Raw genomic sequence first — 25,549 nt, 5'->3', positions numbered from 1 at the left:
AGTAAAGCGAGATGAGCACCGCAAACCCAGTGTCGTTCACGACTGGACTTAACGGTCAGGGGTCCCTTTACCTTTTTAACTATACTTATACAGCTTTAATTTTAGAGAAAATGTGCTGATTTAAAAATTACCGTAAATTTCGCTCCAAAACACGCACTTTTTTGCTCCGAGAAAGTAAGGGAAAATGCCTGTGCGTGTTAAGGAGCGAATGCACGGATCAGAGCCATGGCTGCCATCAGTCAGGCAAAGCGGGAGCCACTTACACGCTCTACGAGGCTCTCACTTTGCTTTCTTTAAAGCGACCTGGAGCCAGGAAGGAGGGAGGGAAGGAGAGCCATAGGAGCAAAGCCGGCAGCAGCCGCTTACACGGGAGGAGGGAAAGGTCTGCGCGCTCTCTAAACAGAGAAATGAGGCTGCAGAGAGACGGCAGGAAAGATAAAATTTAAGCAACCAGCAGCAAAATAAAACCAACCTCGAGCTCTGAGCCAGCGCAGTGAAAACCAGGAAGTAAAAAAAAAAGGCTGGGGAGGGCATGAGGGAGAGGGGAAAACTTCGCAAATCCCCCGAGTCTCAGCTGATCGGCTGGGATGGAGCAGCTTGTTTTCAGGCAGGATAGATTTGAGCATTGTCTGGGTCCTAGTGCCCCTACCGCTTTTTTGTGCTCGATTCTATTGCTGCTGGTGGCTGCTTATCATTCAGGCTGCAAGGAGGAGCACTTTTACACAGCTAATGGCGAATCCCCTGCAACCCAAGTCCTCCTCACTTGCTCAAATCTATTCCGCCTCAAAACAAGGAGCGGAAGGAAAAGGCTGCAAACTGTTAAATGGAAAAAAAACCCAGGCACAGGGCAAATACCTTAAGTATACCTTTAAAGCAACAGTGCTCTTTCCCTCCCTCCTCCCCGCGGAAAAGCTCCTTGTCCCTTGAGTTCTTTTCCTTCCCTCCCCACTTAAAACGTGGTTACAAAGCACAGATCCACATGGATCCTCAGGATTTTTGCATTGGGCTACCCCAAACTCACTGTCAGATCACATGTCTGTGGCCACAGCATGAACCATAAAAATCATATATCCACTGTTTCATTTAGAATATTTTTTCCTCGTTTTCCTCCTCTAAAAACTACATGCGTGTTATGGCCAGGTGCGTGTTATAGAGCGAAAAATACGGTACCTGAACTGTAAAATAACAGTTGTAACAGTATGTTAAAGGTAAGTAAAATTTATCAGTTTTAGACCCCTAAGTAGTAGCAGTTGCCAAGACATGACCCTGTTTGCTTCTGATGTAGTTCCATCCTTACTTCAGTCATAGTGATATATTGGTATATTGTGATGTTTAAGCTGGTGATAGTGCCCAACCCTAGACACAACAGCAAACGTCACTGGGCATAATGCCACCCTTTTTGTGCATGCATGCTTCTCTCCCCCCATGATTTACTCATGGAAATGGCAGGCAGGAACTGTATGCCAGAAGACCACCACAAATTTCATTGCATGGCATGATACATGAAAACTGCAAGGGAATGCCAGTGCAAATGGATTGTTTTCCGAAAGCAATGAACACAGAAATGAATGCTAAACTTCTGCTGGATTCCATTAGATTTCCAGAAGTGGCTTTAACATTGTATGAAAGAACACATAAAATGTGGAAATCATCAGGTAAGGAAAAAGAAAAAGTACTGTCTGAATGCAGCCCAGGAGTCGGGGGGGGGGGATCTGCAGCTATTAATGTAGCTTCTGCCAGAAACACATCTTAATCAAGGCATTTCTTCTCTGTAATCCTGTTTCCTGATTTACAAGCTTGATAATCCACTCAACAGACTAACATGTAGCCACAGCTGCCCACAGGGCCTAATTCCAGCTCTTGAAGCAAGAGCAGCAAGAAAGCTAGAAGGTGTCTTGCTATCATGGTTCTGTCCTGGGCCTATTGTTATTCAACATCTTTATAAATAACTTGGATGAAGGGGATGCTCATCAGATTTGCAGATGACACCAAACTGGGAGGGGTAGCTAATGCCGTAGAAGACAGACCTGGGATTCAAAAAAGACCTTAACAGATTGGAGAACTGAGCCAAAACTAACAAAGTGGATTTTAAAAGGGACAAATGTCAGGTTCTACACTTGGAACAACAATGAGCAACACGTCGCCTAACAATATACTGAAAATGTTTTTATAACACTATACTGTTTCAAAATTCATAAACATATAATATGTGCATGAAGTCACAAACTAATAAGAATCAAATAAATGTTCCATGAACAGGAATGGTAGGAGTGGTAATTCACTGTCAAAGATCACTGAAATGGAGGCAGAATGCCTTTCCACAGTCAATATCCTACAAACGTGAGATGGGTGCTCCAAATGTCTCAATAGGGTGCTCCGAGCACAGCAGCAGACAGTACAGTTCTTCCAGGATAATGAACTGTTTCAATGATAAATCTTCATCAGCTAACAATAATATGAAATGAAAACCATTACATTCAGATACAGTCCAGTGAAAGAAATGGCAGCCCTGCATGTTAACCAACCAATAATAAATACATACCAAATTAATAGTCCCCAAAGGTACATCAAATGGCCATGGATCAGCTACCACTAAAAAGTGTAGTAAGCTGATGCTGTTGGCAAAACCCTAGTGGCATTATAAAGGCTCTCAACAGGTGCAATGAATCACATAGATTTACAGGAAATTTAAAGGTACATTATCCGAAATATAGCAAAGAACATACCAACTGTAGCCATCTTGACAGAAAACTTAAACAAAACAATTAAAATCTAATTCAGTATTTAGACCCCCAGGGTGCAGAGATTTAAACAGATAGATCAGTCTGGTTTCTTGTTGGTACAGTAATTTGACGTAATCTCTCCTCATCCGAACTTTTTTTCTGATTAACCTATAAGACTGTGTAGAGTAGATCTGTATCTGCATGATGGTGTTTTACAAAGTGCTCAACTACAGGTGCCTTCATGACTTGATTCCTAATGTGGGCTTGATGTTTCCCAATGCGGACACTGACAGCCCGCGTAGCAGATCCAATGTAAATTAAATTGCAAGGGCATCTAATTAAGTACACCACATATTTGGTCTGGCAGGTACTGAAGTGGCGGATAGTGAATTATAAAGTTAGACTGAGCATCGTAGATCTCTTTTGTCTGTAACACAAACTGGCAAGATACACATCTGCTACATTTATGATGACCCATCAAGCTAGAACTAGTGGGAGAACATGCCAATGTAAGGTCAGAGTGGACCAGTATGTCTTTAATAGACCGAGTTTTTCTGAAGCCAACCAATCTAAAATTACTTAATTTTACTTAATGGTGGCTTATTGAGTCTTTTTATACGCTTTATGTGTTTAATATGTCTGGATTACCAATGTTGTTTCCTCCCCTCTTTTATGATTTTATTGTCTAAACTATGCCAATAACAGCTGAATGAATGAAATGAATGACTCTTCACCACCAGACTCAACTCTGCCTCCTGGCCTCCCTTCTTTCACTCACCAGCTTCTGCCTCTGATTCTTGACTTCTCTCTGCCACAGACTCTCCCCGCTCACTAAGCCCTGTTACCCCTTCAGCTTCTGACACCTTCTCCTCCCCACCTTCTCCCTCTGACCACTCATCGTCATCCCACTAGCACTCTCTGGGCCCTGACACTTCTTCCCCTGGTTGTTCCCCAACTGATTACTCCCACCATTCCTCGGCGTTCAACCAGTCCATGGCAATTTCTATGCAGAGCAAGAAAACACTGAACGGAGGTAAACCTAAGAGGAGAGGGGCATAGATGGAAAGCCACCACCACTATGACACCTGCTATCTTTTCTTTTTGAAAAGTCAGCAAAGAGCACAAATATTTGCTTGCTAGAGAGAGGCACACAGCCCCACTACTGAATTAGGTCACTAGCCCATCTAGTCTAGCATCCTGTCAACATAGTGGCCAAACTTATAAAATAAAATTATTATTATTATTATTATTATTATTATTATTATTATTATTATTATTATTATTATTATTATTATTATTATTATTATTATTATTATTCCACCCACCTGGCTGGGTTTCCCCAGCCACTCTGGGCAGCTTCCAACAGAATATAAAAACATAATAAAATGTCAAACATTTAAAAACTTCTCTGAACAGGGCTGCCTTCAGGTGTCTTCTAAAAATTGTGTAGTTATTTATCTCCTTGACATCTGATGGGAGGGCGTTCCACAGGGAGGGTGCCACTACTGAGAAGACCCTCTGCCTAGTTCCTTGTAACTTCACTTCTCACAGTGAGGGAACTGCCAGAAGACCCTCGGAAGTGGACCTTAGTGTCTGAGCTGAATGATGGGGGTGGAGACACTCTTTCAAGTACACTGAGCCAAGGCCATTTAGGGCTTTAAAGGTCAGTACCAACACTTTGAATTGTGCTCAGAAATGTACTGGGAGCCAGTGAAGATCCTGTAGGACTGGTGCTATAGGGTCCCAGCAGCCACTCCCGGTCATCAGTCTAGCTGCCACATTCTGGATTAGTTGCAGTTTCCGGGTCACCTTCAAAGGTAGCCCCATGTAGAGCGCATTGCAGTAGTCCAAGTGGGAGATAACAGGAACATGCACCACACTGGCAAGAAAGTGCTCAGGCAAGTAGGGTCTCAGGCAGCATACCAGGTGGAGCTCGTAGATAGCTGCCCTGGACACAGGATTGACCTGTGCCTCCATGCACAACAGTGAGTCCAAAATGACTCCCAGGCTGTACACTTGGTACTTCAGGGGCACAGTTACCCCGCTCAGGACCAGGAAGTCCCCCCCCCCACCCGCTCCCTGTCCCCCAGAAATAGTACAGTGGTACCTCTGGTTACGTACTTAATTCATTCCGGAGGTCCGTTCTTAACCTGAAACTGTTCTTAACTTGAGGCACCACTTTAGCTAATGGGGCCTCCTCCTGCTGCTGCTGCTGCTGCCGCTGCCACGCCACTGGAGCATGATTTCTGTTCTCATCCTGAAGCAAAGTTCTTAACCCGAGGTACTATTTCTGGGTTAGCAGAGTCTGTAACCTGAAGCATATGTAACCTGAGGTACCACTATACTTCTGTCTTTGGGGATTCAACCTCATTTGCCCATGGGAAGCCAAGAAGCAGGACCTGAATGAAACAGCACTCTCCCTACGTCTGATTGCTAGTGTGCAGCAGGGCCGTCTTAAGAATATCCGGCACCGTGGTGCAAAGATCCCTCCGGCGCCCCCCCCCCATTTCCCAGAGTTGCCAACCTTTTTACAGTGCTGCTGGCAGCTTTGCAGGGCTGGAGGAGGCGGGCAGCAGCTGGAGGGCAGCTCCTCCGGCAAGGAAGAGGCGGAGGCTCCGGGCGTGGCGCTGCTTCAGTGAGGTGGGCAAGGGTGGTGAGCTGTTGCCGGGAGGCGCTGTGCCCAGCCTCTGCCTCTCCCCTGGCACCCGTGCCATGGTGGCCACGGCAGGCGGAGGTTCGAGGCGTGGCACTGCTTCAGCACGGCATGGCAGAGGCAGGCAAGGGCAGCGAGCTGATGCCAGGAGGTACCGCGTCCAGCTTCTGCCTCTTCCCTGGCGCCCTCCAAAACTTGGTGCCCTCGCACCCTGCGACATTTGTCTCTGTGGGCAAGACCCCCCTGGTGTGCAACCTCCAACAATGCTAAACCCTGGAGAGCCACTGCCTATTACAGTAAGCAGTACTGGTTTAGATAGACCAGTTGTTTCTCTCATTATAAGGCTGCTTCCTTTGTTCCTTTGTACAGTGCTGTGTGAGGCCATGTGGAACGCCCATCACTGCTCAATTACGCTGATCACAGTATTTGCATCCCTATAGCTCTACCTTCACTTGCAAGACTTCCCAGTTGAAGCAGTTTGCATATTCTGGCCATGACCCTTCTATTGAGTTCAGTTCACTACAGCAGCAGGAGTCAATCAAAGGGCTTCCTAATTAGTGGCCCAGCCTCTGCAGACTGAGAGCTTGTCCAGGAGAGCCATTGCAACATGGTGTGTTCTTTTGTGACAGGGGAAGATTAGTTTCAGGTAAGGTGGCGACTCAGCATTGCCAAAGAAGGACAAAAGAGACTATAAATCTGCATGAGATTGGCAAGCGCTCCTTTATTATTCCAGGGGGATTATCCCTATGGCAAGCCAGCAAGCAAGACCTGAGTGCAACAGCACTCTCCCCACTTGCGATCCCAACTTGCATTCAAAGCCTTACAGCCTCTGATAGTGGAGCACTCTCTGCACCCCTCACCCAACCCTCACAGCCGCTCTCCAAAATGGGAGCTTTTGGTGAATTACGGCACGGCAGAGGCCTGAGAAACATATTAAGCACAGCCCCGACCGTAGTAAATTATTCCCGTTGGCAGAATGAGCTATTAATCACTTATTTATTTTAAACGGGAAAGGAGCTCATTTAACCTTTTTATTTACCTTTGGCAGTCAAGATAAACACCATATTTCAGCGCCAGCTCTTATCCACCTAACAGCTTTATACTTCTGGGGCTAAACTCTGCCAGCTGCTTTTAAAGTAGGATTTCCCTTTACATACTATTCCCCCCCTCCCCCGGCTGTTTGTGGCTGTTTAAAGCAAAGCTAGCAGAGAATAAACACTACTGCCTGAACCTGCACAACTATGTGTGGGTGCTGTGGTACTTTTTCATGGTTCATAAACGGACTCCTGTTGAAATCCTGAGGTGCTTTGTTTTTCTTTATTCAGAGTATCTAGACCTCTGGCAAGCCCTCAAGGACACACAAATTTGTTTTACATGCACACATTAAAGACAGTCTTGTGGCACCCAAGAGAGTAACAGCTTTGTGGTTTTAAGATGTCACAGGAGTCCTTTTTTTGTGAATGCTTGCTGCAACTCTCTGAAACTGAAAGGCATGGTAGTGACATGTGCTAAATGTATGCACTGATATGGCTCTATGTTTATATATGCAAAATATTGGTCCTGCTGTTCAGGATATATTTTCAGCATTTTACTACCTCTGATTCTGGGCAAGTGGATTTGGCCACTTTAAAATTTTGATCCAAAAGAGGGCACCAAATCCTCTTTTTAAATCAATTTTTTCATGTATCTTGGGGTTCGCACTAAATACTGTAGGAAGCAAGCTCAGGCATGGAGCAGCTTTGGCATCATCATCATCATTATCAGGTGGTCAACCTGTGTCTCAGCTGTATAACATCAAACCACAAGTATGAGGATCACATGACTGGATTATTTACCCTTATGGAAAATAAATAAATCCATCCACACAGAAAATTTCCTTTCCTCCTGATATTCTGCTTTTCTATGTCCAGTGTGGAAAGGTAAAGTAGCATTGTAAGGTCACTTCTATTATGTTCTATCATGATATTCTTATTTATTGTTAGTAAATCACTGTGGGATTTATTTGAATGAAAAGCGACATAGAAATATGATCTAAGGTTACCAGATTTTTTTCAATGAATCCGGGGACACTATTCAGCTTCAATGGATTTTGTATGGGGACTGATTTGTAAATCTGGGGACGGTCCCCAGGAAATGGGGATGTCTGGTAACCTTAATATAATAAATCAATTAATCATTCTTTACAAACAAGTCAATTGTCACCTTGAGAGATAATGGGTTGGTGAAGCCACACTAGCAGATAGAAGAGAAAAAGGAAACAAACTATCTGGAACTTTACTAAAAATCCAAGCTATTACCCCACCCCAGCCCACCAAATGAGGACAAAACTCAATCCTCTGGTTATAGGACAGATTACAAAAATCTTCGCACTGCAACGTTTTGTTGCAGGTTCCACTTGTTCTTTTTAAAGAAGTTCTGACATATGTTACAGAAATGTACTGCTTCAGAATACTTATGAGCATTTGACAGAATCCAACCACTAAAGAGATGTGGGTGGTGCTGTGAGTTAAACCAGACTTGCTGATCAGAAGGTCGGCGGTTCGAATCCCCACGACGGGGTGAGCTCCAGTTCTTTGGTCCCTGCTCCTGCCAACCTAGCAGTTTGAAAGCACGTCAAAGTGCAAGTAGATAAATAGGTACCGCTCCAGTGGGAAGGTAAACGGCATTTCCGTGAATGGCTCTGGTTTGCCAGAAGCAGCTTAGTCATGCTGGCCACATGACCCGGAAGCTGTACACCGGCTCCTTGGCCAATAAAGCGAGATGAGCGCCATAACCCCAGAGTTGGTCACGACTGGACCCAATGGTCAGGGGGTCCCATTACCTTTACCACTAAAGAACAACAGCTTTTTGGCAACCAAGATCAAAATACAGCATCAAAATACCAATAAATAGATAATTCATAAAATAATTAATTATTGGCAATCAGGAACTGAAACAAAATGTTACAGCACAGAGTACTGTCCCGTTAAAGGCTTCCACCAGCCATGTCCCTTTCATAAAGCTGCATCCCTTCTTCACCAACAAGTGGCCATGGGGATACTCACCTGGCTGTTTTTAAGGTGTTCTCCACTTTAGAATTTCTTGTTTCTAAAAGCTATTATGATTATGATTATATTTTTATTTAAACCCCGCCTTTTTCACTGATAGAACCCAAAGCCGACTCCAGCGTTGTGGTTTGCTGCTTCTGCAAACACGGGGATGCTCTCAGGCTTGATGTTACTTCCTTTCTTGTTCATGTGTGGAGCTACCTTGATTGCATAAGGATCATTACACAGGCAGGCTTCCTCAAACTTGGCCCTCCAGATGTTTCTGGCCTAGCTAGCAGGACCAGTGGTCAGGGATGATGGGAATTGTACAGTGAACACTTGGGTTGCGAATGTGATCCATACGGGATGCATGTTTGCAACCCGCAGCATTCACAACCCATGTCTGCACACGCACAGGTTGTGATTCGGTGCTTCTGCACATGTGCAAAGCATGATTTAGTGCTTCTGTGCATGTGCAACTGCCGAAACCCAGAAGTAACCCATTCCGGTAATTCTGGATTTTGGTGGTCCGCAACCCGAAAAAACGCAACCTGAAGCAGCTGTAACCCGAGGTATGACTGTAGTCTTAAAATATATGGAGGGCCGAATTTAAGGAAGCCTGACACAGTGAATAGGTTTGCTAACACCACACAGGATTTATTTGGTGAGATGTGACTCTGTTTTAGCTCAGGCCTCTGTCTTGCAGGGACATGCAGCAATAATCTGCAACTTGGCTGTTTGCAGGCATCTCTCAAAAAAGAACCCTTGGACCATTCCTAGCCATTCTTACCTGCCTCTTTGCAACATTTATTAGGTGCTTTATACGCTGTTTTTTTAAGGAGGGGAGTGTTTGGTGATTTGCATTTATTTAGTTATTTATTTGTAGTAGAGAAAACAAATACATAAAAACAAAGAAGTCTAACAGCTTTGTAAAATAGCAAGGAATTTCCCTTTTCTTTCATCTTCTCTATTTTACATTTAGGTATTCTTCAGAGGAGGGGAATAAACTTTACCCATTGCTGTTAGAAACAGCTTGACATCAGATGTAATGAAATCAAGAAATAGACAATGTTTAAAACACAGTTAAGGGAGCGCTGCTTATTTGTTGTGTGTCTTTGTGGAGTTCTTTTCACAATCTGTCCTGCTTTGAGCTGTTTACATCCTATAACCTTCCTCCACCCGTTGATACGTACAATGGAAGCCATTCCTAATATAAGCTTGTGAGGAGGTTTGGCATTAATTAAACAGAACCGTAAAAATAATTGCACACATGCACATCCATCAAAGGCAGGTACTAGTCTCTACCCAGGAACCAACGCTGGATGTGAACTCCACTGGCGTAACTGTCATGAGGCTGTTAGGGAGAAAATAAATGCATCCCAAACCGACGATTTCATTTAGGAAGAGTAAAAAATAAAATAAAAAAAAGATTGTGAAGGATTAATGAGGCGAAGGGTTTGTGTTTGCAATTGGATGTAAAATGCAAACATACTAAGTTGTGATATCATCATTTAACCTTAATGTTCAATAGAGTTCCAATCACTAGCACACCAAAGGGGCAATTAACCATGAGCCGTGAAAAAGAGAACATTCCAAATGGGAGAGGGAAAGAGCTGCAGGGAAAAAACAGCTGCAGTGAAGAAGAATTTGAGAATACAAGGCCAAAAGGTTTAAAAGAGAATAAGGCGGTTTTAAAACGCCCAGCTTGACAGAAAACGCAAAAGGGCACCTTGTGGCACCTTAAGGACTAAAGAGATTTATTGCGGCTATCAGCAAAAAAAGCACCTTAAAAGGAGCCGAGTTTCCCTGTGGCAAGCAGGCGGTCTATTTATTACAAGCGTGAAGTGGAAGGACCAGATGGAGCCTGAAGAGACCCTCGTTCAAAATTTTGCTGCGTGTCTTTGGACCAGGCACACTGTCTGGGCCTAACTGACCTCAGAGGCAGATAGGTAGCCGTGTTGGTCTGCCATAGTCAAAATAAAAAAATTCCTTCCAGTAGCACCTTAAAGACCAACTAAGTTAGCTCTTGGTATGAGCTTTCGTGTGCATGAACACTTCTTCAGATACGATCAGATATACGGTACTTATCTGAAGAAGTGTGCATGCACACGAAAGCTCATACCAAGGACTAACTTAGTTGGTCTTTAAGGTGCTACTGGAAGGAATTTTTTTATTTTGACCTCAGAGGGTTTGTGTGGACAAAAGAAGAGAAAAAGGGGGAAACATAAACACCAGTTGGAACTCTTCCTTGGTGAAAGATTGGGATATAACGAGTTTTACCCAACTAAGTCCTAGAGGAGACCCATTAAAATGAATGGATCTATGTTCGTCATGTCCATTAATTTCAACAGGTCTACTCTGAGTAGGGCATTGGATGCAACCCAAAATGCATTTTAAAAACAAACAAATGGAAAGATCCTATGAAGAAAGCAAAAAGTCCATGTGAAAAACTGTTTCATTCCTAGTCCACATATACTGTACAATCAACACAAGATGAGTGTGCATTCCTCCTAGATTTGTGTCACAGCACACCAGGAAAATGGAATCAACTCCCCACCCCCAATAACAATCATGAGACCCAGAGTACAGGTTACCCTAACCCTGGGAAAGAACCAAGATAATGCCAGCTGATCACAAGGCAATTTAGATAAGAGAAATAGCACAAAAGGGAAGAGTTAGGGCTCCTCCACATGACCTGCTTATTCAGCATTCACCCTGATTTGCTTAGACAAAGCTTATGTAGTGGTTATACTATATCTAGTATTTACTGAGCATTTGTTCTGATTTGTTTACGGGAGTGGTTGGTTATGAGACAATATAACCACTCCCTATCATCCTGATTTGCATGCAGGGTGAAGATAAGGTGGCAAACGTTGTTAGGCTTAGAGAAGTCCCATCCCAATTAATGACCTCAGCATTCTCTCTCTGGATACTTAGAAACAACAAGAGAAATTACATCATTTAAAGCAGCTAAGAAAAAGCGACGTTTTCTCTCCACCAAGTGAATTATTTATGTCCCAAACTATCATCCTCATAATAACAGTAATAAAAGGAATGCTTTTCAGGCCTGTAGTACAGGAGAAGCATACAGAGAGTTCTCTCTCTCTCTCTCTCTCTCTCTTTCTCTTTCTCTTTCTCTCTCTTTCACACAGCTCAGAAATAAATAAGGGAGAAGAGAGAATCAAACAGAAAAAACAGAAAGAACCAGAAAAGGATTTTCTTCCCTCTAGCCTCCAATCATTGTCTGGAAAATCTAATTCCTGCTCAAGCAAGCACATGCTGAGAATATTTTTTAGGAAAAAAAGGTCCTTGCTGGATCATTATTGGAGGAGAATGGGTGTTCCCCCCACCATTACCCCAGATAATTTTCTGTTACTTATGCTTCCCAAACAAGGAGAACATTTTCCTAAATATTTTCTATCACATTTATTTGGGGCTTGTTGTTGTTTAGTCATTTAGTCGTGTCCGACTCTTCGTGACCCCCCTGGACCAGAGCATGCCAGGCACTCCTGTCTTCCACTGCCTCCCGCAGTTTAGTCAAACTCATGCTGGTAGCTTCGAGAACACTGTCCCACCATCTTGTCCTCTGTCATCCCCTTCTACTTGTGCCCTCCATCTTTCCCAGCATCAGGGTCTTTTCCAGGGAGTCTTCTCTTCTCATGATGTGGCCAAAGTATTCTCAGCTTCAGGATCTGTCCTTCCAGTGAGCACTCAGGGCTGGTTTCCTTAAGAATGGATAGGTTTGATCTTTCTGCAGTCCATGGGACTCTCAAGAGTCTCCTCCAGCACCATAATTCAAAAGCATCAATTTTTAGGCAATCAGCCTTCCTTGTGGTCCAGCTCTCACTTCCATACATCACTACTGGGAAAACCATAGCTTTAACTATACGGGCCTTTGTTGGCAAGGTGATGTCTCTGCTTTTTAAGATGCTGTCTAGGTTTGCCATTGCTTTTTATTTGGGGGAGTCACTGATTATTATCTTTGCTGCTCTAAAATGTGTATATTTTTACCTGTGTTTTTTCCCCCTTCCTTTTTTGAATTTTATTTGTAGTGTCTTTAGGATGTTGTAAACACCTTACAGACTTCCTTTGAAATATGAAATGGTACATAAATTACCTAAATAGTCAATAGTCAATCAATTTTATTTTATAGCGCCAAAGGACTTTACAATGGACGACAGAGAATAAAAGGAAACTTCCAACTAAAATCACACAACGTAACCTGTAGCGGGTTTGCAACATAAAAATAATTTTACAACATTAAAACTTAATATTGGAGTGCATTCACATAGCTAGAATGGAGCTTCTTGGCTGCCAGCGCAAACCTGGCTCCCTGGTGTGTAATATATAGATGTTTATCTGCTAGGAGTTCAACTGTCACTTCCTCTGTGGATTGACCTGGAAACCAATTAAGAATTGGCAATATAATTTTTCCTCTGGGCATTGTATATAGGGGTGAATCAGCATGATAGTGTGTGGTGTCCTCTATCTGATTGCATCCATTTACATTTGCAATCCATATGGTGAATTTCCTGATATCTCCCCTCTAAATATGCCTAGGGCATCTGTTGAAATCTTAGTTCTGCAAAGGGTCTCCTTTGTTGTGGGAAGGTCAGAGTCTCAAGGTAATGGGTGATTGGTCAGAATTTGCGGGTACCAAGGAAAGTAACAGGCGGCAATGATGGATGCTCTGTCTTGGTTGGCATCCTGCACAAAAATCCAATTTCTAAGGTCATGTGGGTTAAGGGCTAAGTAGTTCTCCATTTGAACTACTGCCTAGCCTCCTGTCCTTAGTTGTTTTAACTAGTTCAGCTTAGTAAGAGTATGATCCTCGAAGGCATTTAGCAGGCATCAGTAAATTACCTAAATAAGCAGATCATCATTATCATCATCGTTTTCCAATAACAATAGAAAACAATCTATTTCCTGCTGCACAGGAGGAAAATGGGGAGAGAACAAATAAACTGTCTCCCCAAAACTGGTCATGTTGATCCCAGGCCTAAGGAAGCGGATGGGAGAATTTCTGCTCACCAATGAAGAACATTTGTTGAAATGCTCCCCGGAATTTTGCCTCCCACAAACAGGATGGAACATTTTAGGAGCCTTTTTTTGCTACCTTAAGCCAGCTGAAGGAAGCGATCATTTCACAAGTGCTTTCACTTTGCCCAATGCCATATTCCCAAATCCATTTATGAGTAATGAAACTCTGTTAAGGCAAGACACCCACCCACAATTCTATCCGAAGCCCACAGGGGTTAGGTATGCAGTCAGCTTGACAATGGAAAGCCACTCCCCTCTTTTGTGTGGGTTCCTATAGAAAGGAAGACGATGCACCCCAAAGGCACCCCCGTGTGATAAACCACAGTGGGTAATGTTTGGTGCTCTGCATTTAGATCAGGGGTCAGCAAACTTAGGCCAGTGTCTCCAGCACCGATCGCACGGCGGGCCGGAGGGTGGGGGAGCGCGTGAGCACACACTATTTCCGGCACACTTCCAGGTCAGAGGAGCACCGGAAATAGCTTGTGTGCATGTGCATGGGCCTCCTCTGACCCGGATGTGCACAGGAAATAACACTTGCGCATGCACACAAGCTATTTCCGGTGCTCCTCCAACCTGGAAGTGGGCAGCTGCACAGTGCAGTGCTGGTAAGAGCAGGCATTGGCAGTGGGTGGCGGGGGTCGCCGCGGGCCAGATAAATGAGTCCCTCAGGCCTTATCTGGCCCGCGGGGAAGTGGAAGCTATGAGGAGGCAGGGATAGTATACATTACTAGCAGAAAATCTTAAAAACTTGGATTAAGTTGGCTTTCCAGTGACATTTTGAGGATGGTTTTACTTTCAAGAGTCAAGTCATGTTAAGTCAATAAATGTCTGTTGCTTAACTGGACAGCATCTGAGTCATGGCATCACTGACCAGGGGAAATAACAGTATGGGAAGCCCCAGGCTGGGGTCTTCAGATGGCTGATGTCGAGAATAGTATCATTTTCACCTGCTAACCAATGCGAGTGCATATGTTTGAAATGGCTGTAACATAGAGAAAGTAAACAATGCAACTGATACTCTTATGGGAAAAGAAGGTTTGAAAGAAGTTGAGAACAGTTGCTGCAGCAAGTGTTTTCATAACTGTGTGTGAAACATTACAAGTTAGGTAGAATTAGGAAGCTACCAAGCCACAGAAACCATGAGAACAAATGCTAATGATTTTTTCACATGCCTCTAATAGGCACCAATACATATGACTTTAAAAGGGTGCTAGGAAATGTCAAGAAGGCTATCGGAGGATATGAGTCATAATGATTGGTTGCATGCAACCTTACATGATCAGAGACAACACACTTCTAATTATCCGTTTCTGGGGAACAACAGCAGGAGACAGATGTGGTGCACATATCCTACTCCCAGGCTTTCCAGAGGCATCTGGTAGGCCACAGTGAGAAATAGGGTATTTAAAATAGGTAAGTAAAGAAGAACTCTTCTTATGTTCACCCCTGGAAGATTCTCAATTGCCTCTGACAAATAACCCAGATACCTGGAGCACCAAATCCCAAAGCACATTAGTGCAGCACAAGAGGTGCAGGACTGTATCCTGGATGTATCAGTGTAAACAAGTTCCATTTCCCTAACCCATGATGATTATGGAAGTGTCAGAGGAAAGTTGCACGAGGATTTCCTTATGCAGCCTGTTGTACAGGTACCTACCAGAAACAGCATCATTGCCAAAAAAAGCATGCCCAAGCCCCTGAGTTTGAATGAGCAAAAAGAAAGATAGCACATAAGAAATGGGGCAGAGGAAGGATGAGAGTGGGGAAATGATTCAATATTCCAAAAGTTGTGAAATTACCTCTGGGCCGGTTTCTGCGTTTTCGCCTCCCAACTGAAGAGCTGCGAAGTGCTGGCTGCAGATGGCCTATCTCGATTGGTGTATTGGTTCGGAAACTCTCCTTGAACTTCTGCATCAGGGACTCCACTGTTTCTTGTGTCACCTCTGTAGCTGGTGAGGGGACAATAAGGAATTGAACAGTTAAAGAGCTCATGCGGAGACAAAACACTGTTTGCCCATCCCAACCAAAACAGAGCCTTCCGCAACCCATCACATCCAATGTTACTCCTACTTAGAGCAGGAAAAAACCCACAAAATTATGGGCATGACTAACATAGGTCCATTAATGTCAATTAGTCTGTTCTTAGTTGGCTATAACCTGATCCCTTTAGAGCAGTGTTACCAGTAGGAGAGGCATCTAAGGGCTCAGGAAAAGCTTGATATCTATCAACCTCTACTATACACCTTCAACAAGAACCAAACTTGAAGACCAATGGCCTGAACTCCAAGGAAAGACTATTAATTGTAAAGGTAAAGGATCCATGGATGGTTAAGTCCAGTATACAACATTACAGAGGCTTTGAGTTGTCATTCCCACCAACACTGAAAAGCCCAGGTATTAATTACTGGATGAGCTATGATTTTTCTTTTCCTTCCTTCCTTCTTTCAATACCCTCTTTGGTTCATTAACCCCCTTCCAGTGGGAAATGCCAGTGCTGGTTGCTGTATGTCTGCCATGACATGAAGACTCAATGCTGAATTCAATCTGTGGTGACATGGGGAAGTGACTGACTTGCTATAGGCTGAAGCAAATGCTATTTTTGCAAGACAAAATCTTCCTGGGCTGTTTTTCAATCCTTTATTTTTTAATCATTCAGTATTCTAGCCCAAACTTGCCCTAATGTAGAATTTGCCTACTGTTCCAAACCCCAACTTGTATTGCCAACATAGCGAAATGAATTGGTTAAACTCATTCAACATGGTACCTTGATTTAAGATGCTAAGATAGTCCCAGGGCTCTTTCCCCCCTTTCCCTTTTTAAGTATTAACCCTGCTGGCCGGCCTTGGCCCAGAGATGCATTAGATAGGAACAGCACTTGGAGGTTATTTGGACACCTGGGGCATTTGGTATCTGGAAAGGCTGCAGCCTAAAGATTTAATTCTCATTCCAGCATGAAGCAGAGTGTGTTTTTAACAGGACACACCGGGGTGTCAGTGTAGATTGGCAAAAGTGTAAAGTGAAGTAGGATATACCAAGGTAGAAAGAGCTACTCCCCCTCAGGACATGGGGAGATGCAATTCTTATTTAAGGCCCGAGTCTTCCCTTTCCCCTCACCCTGCACTGCATTAGGAGGGACCCCTGTTTCTGGAAGAGCAACTGACATCATTGAGCAAGAAAATGTGCAGAAAGCAGCAAAAAGGTCACAGAGGAGAAAATAGAAAGCCATCAGGAGGAAAAGTTAGAAGGAGAAAGGCAGAGCAGCCCCTCATTTGTCAGGCCTTTGATGCCACCACGGCCAGGATGTGTAATTTCACACTTGGACTATGGGCAGCAGGATCTATAAGATGTCTCTAATAACATCAGGTTACTGGACATGCTGCAGATTTGCTCTCCCTTTGAAGGGTATCCCTGGTGCCTGAGATAATGGACCTACATTTCCCAGATAGTAGCTTTTAAGAGCTCCAGGATTTATCCAAAGACTTATCAGCAATGACAGAACCAGCTCTGGGAGGTGATGATATGAAGCTGTCAGGTGATGGTAATTCCATGCAGAGGCGTACCCAGGGGCTGGCAAAACTGGCCTCTGCTGGGGCACAGGTCCAGGGTGAGCCTCAAAAATCACCTTTCAGATGATGAGGTGCATGGCATATACCGTATGTATGTGGCGAGGTGATGCCACTGTCGTAGCAAGATCAAATGTGCGTGGGGGGGGGAGCGTCCCGTCCTTCTCACACAGAAGCACAAAACGTGTGCCAAAGTGATTCGGAGCGGGGGAGCTGCAACAGCTCCTTGCAAAGGGCACAAGGGGTCCTAGATACGCCTCTGACTCAGTGAAGGTGGAACCATCATCAACAACCATCACTGCCCTCTCCCCATTTCATTGCTGGCTTAGATTCCTTAGTTCTATCCTGCCCTTCCTCCAAGGAGCTCAAAGTGACAGGCACAGTTCTCATAACAACCGCATGATGTGGGTTAGGCTGAGGAAAAGCGCCTCCCACCCCCGCTATCCCAAACCACCAGTGAGGCTTATGGTTGAATGGAGACTTGAACCTGGGCCACTACAGTCCTAGCTCAACACACAAACCACTACTACATCAAACTGGATTCACGGGACAGTGGGAGCAAGGGAAGCCTGTGTTTATGAAACATATGCAGTAAAAGCATTTTAATAATAGTCAGGTGATTATGGTGCACTTGTGTGAAACCATAGTTCAATGGTACTGGCTTTCATGCAGAAACCCCCAGATTCAATCCCCAACCTCTCCACTTTAAAAGGGTATCAGGCGGCAAGGCTAAGTTGCCAACATGGAACCTTGGAGATACACACACACACACACACACACACACACACACACACACGCCTGTGAAATTAGTGTGAATGTTACACAGCTTACAAATCAAACAGTACCAAACTAGATGGACCTACTTATAAGCCAGCTTTTTTCTCATTGATATTTGGTGTAACACTGGGTTAGCTAACGTGGTGCCCTCTACATGTTTTGAACCATAGCTCCCTTCATCCCTGAGCAGAGGCCTCGGTGGCTGAAGCTGGTGGAAGTAGGAGTTCAGTGACTTCTGGAGGGTGCAGTGTTGGCTACCCTGACCTGGCAATGTGCTGGCTCTCATCTGACAGTTAGAAGGGGACATTTTAAATATGATAAAAATGTGTGTTTTTGCGTCTACACAATGTTCCAATTTTACAATTTTTTTCTGGTTGCATAGCTTGTGGATAAGTCAGCCATCCCACTTAAACTATTGCAGAACAAATGGATAGGTTTCTGTTTTGTGTTTGTTTGTGTGTGTGTATGTTTCCCCATTCCCAACAAACACAGTGAACTAACACATTAAAGGTTAAGGTAAAGGGACCCCTGACCATTAGGTCCAGTCGTGACTGACTCTGGGGTTGTGGCGCTCATCTCGCTTTATTGGCCAAGGGAGCCGGCGTACAGCTTCCGGGTCATGTGGTCAGCATGACTAAGCTGCTTCTGGTGAGCCAGAGCAGTGCACGAAAATGCTGTTTACCTTCCCGCCGGAGCGGTACCTATTTATCTACTTGCACTCTGACGTGCTTTCAAACTGCTAGATTGGCAGGAGTAGGGACCGAGCAACAGGAGCTCACCCTGTTGCAGGGATTCGAACCGCTGACCTTCTGATCAGCAAGCCCTAGGCTCTGTGGTTTAACCCACAGCACCAGCCGCTTCCCTCTTGAACTAACACATTAATAGGAGGTTAACTAATACAGTTGTTCTATACACCTAACTTGGAATTATGTTTGACTGAAATACATGGAATTTATTTTCAAGTAAATGTGTTGAGGTGCCAATGAACTACCGGTATTTTAGGGGCCAATTAACAGTTTCAGCTGCTAAAAGTCATTCTAATATAACCCCTCTGAGGAGAAGGGTAGTTTCTGGCCTTGCTAAGGAGGCCATTTCAAAGCCTGAGGGCAATTGAAGTGGATACTTTTCCCATTTGCAGTTGAAGTTTTTTAACCTTGTCTAAGGAGGGTGTACAGAGCAAGCCTTGGATCGACTGACTATAAGCAGTGTGAATTCTCACAGGATGTCAGTTCTAGGTCATGAAAGATTTTACTTGTAAGCATCAGCAACCTGAATTAGGTCCAAGAGTTCACAGGCAGCAATAGTGCAGCTGCTGAAGAACAGAAGGACACTGTCACCTCTTGATACTCATTCAGAGGCAAACCGAAGCATTCTGAACCACCGGTAACTTTTGAGTTATCCTTAATGGTAGCCTGGTGCATATTGCATTACAGAAAAGCTTTTCAGAATGAAAATAATGGAAAATGTTTTGAAGGAATAGTCACTCCTAGGGGCTGCAAAGGTATGCAGGAATCCAGGGACTTCAAAAGCCTCTGAATAGAGCCAATACACCAAATATAACTGATCAAATATTTACCTGGCCATAGCCTGCTTATTTAGGTGCATCACCAGGTCCCAAACTTGTTAGGATGGGCACAAAAGGATATCCAGAGCTACTGTTCTACATATGTTTCCCGAGAAGGGTCATAGCTCAGTGGTAGAGCACCTGCCTTGCAAGCAGAAGGTCCTAAATACAATCTCCAGGTAGGGCTGGAATGTCCCCTGCCTGAACCCATGGAAAGCCACTGCCCGAAAGTGTAGACAGCACTGATGTAGATGGATTAGTGGTCTGACTCAGTATAAGGCAGCGTCCTATGTGCCCAGTGGGATGCTAGGGTCCTCCTTTGAAGAGGACTCCTCTAGCAGGGGCATGACAACAGCCCTCTTTCTGAAAGTGCTGCCAATTTTAGGGCTGCCTGGTTAAAGTCTGGTTAACAAGTAATGGATCCTAAGAAGGGAGAATGAGGTGTGTATCAAGAATGCCCATTAGCAGTGAGCACCTGGACAGCAGTCTGAGCAGACACACAGGTGTCTATTTAAATTGTAGACATAATTTCTAAATTTGAATCAACACATATACATTAGTGCACAAACTTCATGCAGATCCGTGTTGTCTTTTGTCCTCTTTCTGGAGACAAAGCTTAAGCTAGTTGGACCAATTTTCTGACTCTGTATAAGGTAGCTTCCAGTGTTCCTAACTCTAGATGCACTTTGCCCTCTGATACAACTGTGGAAGTGGGGGAAAGGCTGTCCCACTGTCAGCCTTGCAGGGAAAACACCTGGCAACACATCCTCTACCTGGGCGTCACCACCCACTCCTTGTTAGCCTAAACCAGAGCAACTGAGCTAACCACAGCTTGCTGCTTATTTAACTGGTGATAAAGGGGCAAGAAGCTGAGCCCACAGCCTCCAGATAATCAAACATCAACCCATTTTCATTTTCCACTTAAATTATAAAAGCCTGGAGTAACAGCCTAGGCAAGTGTGACAGGAAGTTTATCCCCTGGGTGGCACCGGAATGCAGCCAAGTCTAAATGCCAAACTAATCAAGTTTTATGAAAGGACACTATAAATAGGAGAAAGCCTGTGAGTATGTGTGATAAACAACCTAGCTTACTGGTAAGCCTGATTCCACACTGTGCAGCCTAACAGAGCATCAAAGTTGCACTGCGTCACGGTCACTTTGGTGTTTCATAGAGTCTCCTGAGATGGTTGATCAGAGGCTGAGGGAAATAGAGGGAAATATTTCATGTGTTGTGATTGCTAATCAGGAGAGTAATGAGTGACAGCCGAGGGGCTAACTGCCAATGGGATGGACAGGTGTATGGCACACACAGGCGAACAATACCTGAGGAAAGAGATGGTGTAAGCTAGAAATTACTCTAAGAAGATAAGAAATCGGAAGGACAGGTGCGTCTGTGGTGGGGTATCATTTCTTACTATATGCGTATGTAGATTTAAAAGAACATTGCTGGTGGAAGATATTGAAGGATTCGTGAAGTGGCATTCATAATTCAGCTTCCGCCAGCAGGCAAACCCACTGAGCACCCCTGCTGGGGTTTCTTGGATGGGAAGATTGTGGACACCACTGCTTTCTCTGTGCTTCAACATCTTATAGCTACTCCAACAGGGCTGCACTGAACCACAAACTGCAAATGGCCCTGAAGAATCAAATAGATCCCCCTTCTCATCCACTACCCACCACCCGCTCCAAAGCATGCGTGAGATATTTATGCTTCCTTTGCTGAAGAAAGGAACAGGTAGGCCTACTGTAATATTGTTAGAGGCGCATAATGCAGCAAAGCAATAATAAAAAATAACCAAACCTGATTGTGTATCGTAGCAACCTGCTAGATATCGATAGCTTTGGAAAGTGGTTTTGGTCTCCAGTCAGTTTTTAGATAAGCCAATTGAATTGGATTATAAACAAGGCAGGATAATGTTCTCTCCAGGGACCCTCTTTCGTCTCCTTCCCCAGCTCCCAGGCTGATCCAGCGGACTGATTTAAAACAAGTACATCAGCCTGCCCAGCTTAGAGAAGCCAAGGCGGTGGAGGGGGGAGAATTCTATGCAAAAAAAATGTATCACCCACTGCATTAAAAGGCTCCACACACCCCCCACTTCAAATTCAGTTTTGTCTCCAACCCACTGCGCTTTGCAGGATAAAAAATGAATGCATTGCATATCCACACACAATTGTAAATTCATAGTGGGGGCAGGGAGGAAGTAAGAGTAAAATGATGCTTTGTCAGTGATACAGTTTGCCTCTGAGGGGAACTGAACAAATGTACTTTTTCTCCTTCATATATTTATGAGATCCCTCCGCTCCCTAGATGCTTCCCCCTTCATTGGTTCTGGGCACTGTGCCAACAGCAGCCCTTATCTGGCACTAGGCAGGAGGAGATGCAGCAGTTGTGGGGGGGAACCCCTCGATAGAATCACAAGTTTTTTCACTAGTTTAACAAACTGGGGAGGGAGGAGTCTCGGGTTCTTAATAAAGCTCAGAGAAATCCAATGCAACAGTTGTGCTAGCAAAAACTCATTACCAGCAACCAGCTCTTGCGCAATCATGTTTCACGCGTGCAAAAAGTTTAGCCGGTGGAGCAAGTATATCACTATGTGACTTTAACTTATTGGATACAAATTATTATTACTACTATTATTATTATTTATACTTGATGACCCTCCACATATCTGAAGGCATTGTACAGAACATTAATATAAACAACTAAAAAAACAGGTAAACACAACACAAACACCAAAGAATGTGATTCGAAAAACAAAACAAAAATCGGCAACCATGCCAGAAACCTATTCATGCAGCTTGGAAAGCTTGTCAGAACAGAAACACCTTCAACTGTTTCTGGAAAGGGCAGGTGGCAAGTGCTTGTCGCATCTTGACAGGAATTCTATTCCATAAACAGGGGCAGCCATACAGAAAGCCCTGCTCCCAATAACCGTGCAGCGAGCTTATGAGATCTTTGGAATGTGTAGGAGAAATTCTCCAGCAGACCACTGTGATCCACCGGGTACAAAGAAAAAAACAACAACAAACAGGGGCGAGGGGTGGGAAGTAAAAACAGAAAATGTGCTGTAAGTGAATGATATATTGCATGTGAAGTAAATTTGTTAAAACTTTTGGGATATATATATATGGGACACGGGTGGCGCTGTGGGTAAAACCTCAGTGCCTAGGACTTGGCAATCGTAAGGTCGGCGGTTCGAATCCCCGTGGCGGGGTGAGCTTCCGTCTTTCGGTCCCAGCTCCTGCCCACCTAGCAGTTCGAAAGCACCCCTAAGTGCAAGTAGATAAATAGGTACCGCTTTATAGCGGGAAGGGAAATGGCGTTTCCGTGTGCTGCGCTGGTGCTGGCTCGCCAGAGCAGCTTCGTCACGCTGGCCACGTGACCCGGAAGTGTCTTCAGACAGCGCTGGCTCCCGGCCTCTTAAGTGAGATGAGGGCACAACCCTAGAGTCGGACACAACTGGCCCGTACGGGCAGGGGTACCTTTACCTTTACACACACATATATATATTTGTTGTTTAGTCATGTCCGACTCTTCATGACCCCATGGACAAGAACACGCCAGGCACTTCTGTCTTCCATTGCCTCCCGCAGTTTGGTCAAACTCATGTTCATAGCTTCGAGAACACTGTCCAACCATCTCGTCCTCTGTCATCCCCTTCTCCTTGTGCCCTCCATCTTTCCCAACATCAGGGTCTTTTCCACCTCTTCTCATGAGGTGGCCAAAGTATTGGAGCCTCAGCTTCAGGATCTGTCCTTCCAGTGAGCATTCAGGGCTGATTTCCTTAAGAATGGATAGGTTTGATCTTCTTTCAGTCCATGGGACTCTCAAGAGTCTCCTCCAGCACCATAGTTCAAAAGCATCAATTATTCGGCGATCAGCTTTCTTTATGGTCCAGATCTCACTTCCATACATCATTACTGGGAAAACCATGGCTTTAACAATACGGACGTTTGTTGGCAAGGTGATGTCTCTGCTTTTTAAGATACTGTCTAGGTTTGTCTCATATATATTCATATATATATGAATAAGGTAATCTCTCAAGTAACATGGTCCTAAGCTGTGTACAGGGCCTTATATGTCAACTGTACAACTGAGCCCCATAGCAGACTGGCAGCCAGTACAAATCCTTCAAGCAAGGTGTTATATGCCACCTCCACAAGCAGACTTGTTGCTGTTTTCTGCACCAGCTGTAGTCTCCAGATCAATGCCAAGGGTAGTTTAACATGAATTGCAGCAACCCAATCCCAGTCTGTATATGTCTTTAGCTTGGAATTGTGTGTGTGCATGTGCACGCGCACATACACGCATGCATTTGTTGATGTTTCTGTTGTGACATGGCTTCAGGGCGTTCCGTGGGCAGTGATTCAGCAATGAAATTGATTAATTAATGAGCACGAATAACCTGAGGATTCCTGCAGACTGTACGCTTCAGTGTTAAGTTTACTGTAAAATTTGCAGTGAAATGAACTATCTGGACTGGAACTGTCTGCTTGGCTTTACTCTTTGCATATTCTCACCCTCCCAGAGGTGCCAAATCTCCTCAACCATGTTTGCTCTCAGTGTGGCAGTGTGGGTATATTGGCCTTACAACCACAGAGCCTCAAGAAGTTCAAAAGCACCCCTATCTCAGCTTAAAACATCAATTTCTACCAAAAGGGAAGAGGTTGCTAGTTTCAGAGAACTACCCCACACCTTATTTTCTCCGAACAGTGACCCAATACTCATCCTCTCCCCAGTCACGGTGCTCAATCACTTCCCAGCTAATTGCCTCCACTCATGTGTGCAAACTAACCATTGACTGGAAAACACTGCAGAATGTTAATTTCATTTAGAGCTGGGTAACGGCGAAATGCTTCACCCCCCTTATAAAAAATGATATGAAACAAGCATTGTATTAATAGCACTATTTGCAATTATAGCCACAATCCCAACCTATGAGTGACTGAGAGGTTTTATTATTATTATTATTCAAGCACTTTGGAGATAGTGTCACTTCATCTACCCCTTCTCCTGCCTGCTTTGCTATTCCTCTCATTGTGACAATTAAGATAATGCAGTAAAATCACATACACACAAACACCAGAATAGACCCAGGAGGGCTGCCATTTTCACAGACATTCAAACAGAACAGAATCACAGCACAGTGCAGTCAACAAACAACCTCACTGGAGAACATACCAAGGCCTTGTCAACTCTGATGGAGATTGACCTAAAGAAATAAATCTGTCTCTCAAACAATAAAGTACGTGTAGAAGATCCCTGTCAGCAGTATATATGTTGGTATGACGAGGACAAAAGTGGAAAGCAGACAGTAGAAAGTTACCAATGCTAGAATTGGAACCTTCTGTGGCAAACCACAGAACTGTGTTTTAGAGCATAAGCCTGGGCAGTAAAGTAGTCCCAGACCATGGACTGGTCCTGCTCACTCATCAGGCTCCTCTGGACAGGAAGAGGAACAAAAGACTTCTTCTTGGTCTAGGACAGGTACGGAGAACTTTTGGCCCTCCAGATATTGCGGACTACAACTCTCATCAGCCCCAGCTGACCAGGGATGATGGGAGTTATAGTTTCGCAACATCTGGTAAGCTAGAGGTATACCTCTTCCTGGTTCTAGTGTGCTTCTTCATGTTCCATCAGTTCCGCCTTCTGTTTCAAGCAGTGGCTCCAACTTCTGGTTTGTCTCTAGTATACCTGAAGGAGCGTCTCCACCCCCATCGTTCCGCCCAGACACTGAGGTCCAGCGCCGAGGGTCTTCTGGCGGTTCCCTCAAAGCAAGAAGTGAGGTTACAGGGAAACAGGCAGTGAGCCTTCTCGGTAGTGGCACCCACCCTGGAATGCCCTCCCATCAGATGTCAAGGAAATAAACAACTATCTGACTTTTAGAAGACATCTGAAGGCAGACCTGCTTACGGAAGCTTTTAATGTTTGATGTTTTATTGTGCTTTTAATATTCTGTTGGGAGCCGCCCAGAGTAGCTGGGGAAACCCAGCTAGATGGGTGAGGTAGAAATAATTGTTGTTGTTGTTGTTGTTGTTGTTGTTGTTGTTGTTGTTGTTGTTTTCTAGTATCTGTTCTTCCGAGTAAACAGTGTGTTATGCTGGCAGTTACAAAGTTTCTGTGTCTGTTTCATCAACTGAATAATCAGGAGCATGCTTAAAGTCTTCTGGTTATTCCTTTGCAGCCATGCCTTTACCTGTCC

The 25,549-nt window shown here is 44.4% G+C and overlaps 1 protein-coding gene across 3 annotated transcripts in view; it reads right to left on the bottom strand.

Moving 5' to 3' along the window:
- Positions 1 to 25,549, bottom strand: part of ASTN2 (astrotactin 2) — a 693,046-nt gene that overhangs the window by 404,401 nt on the left and 263,096 nt on the right. For all 3 annotated transcript variants that reach the window (XM_081179638.1, XM_081179639.1, XM_081179640.1), the window contains exon 4: positions 15,242 to 15,391. In XM_081179638.1, coding sequence (XP_081035764.1) covers positions 15,242 to 15,391 — 150 coding nt within the window. The remainder of the gene's footprint in view (positions 1 to 15,241; positions 15,392 to 25,549) is intronic.

Source organism: Podarcis bocagei (assembly GCF_964188305.1).
Source record: "Podarcis bocagei genome assembly, chromosome: Z".
NCBI classification, from domain to species: domain Eukaryota; kingdom Metazoa; phylum Chordata; class Lepidosauria; order Squamata; family Lacertidae; genus Podarcis; species Podarcis bocagei.
Note: the sequence above shows the minus strand (reverse complement) of the source record. Positions and strands in the feature narration are given on the sequence as shown.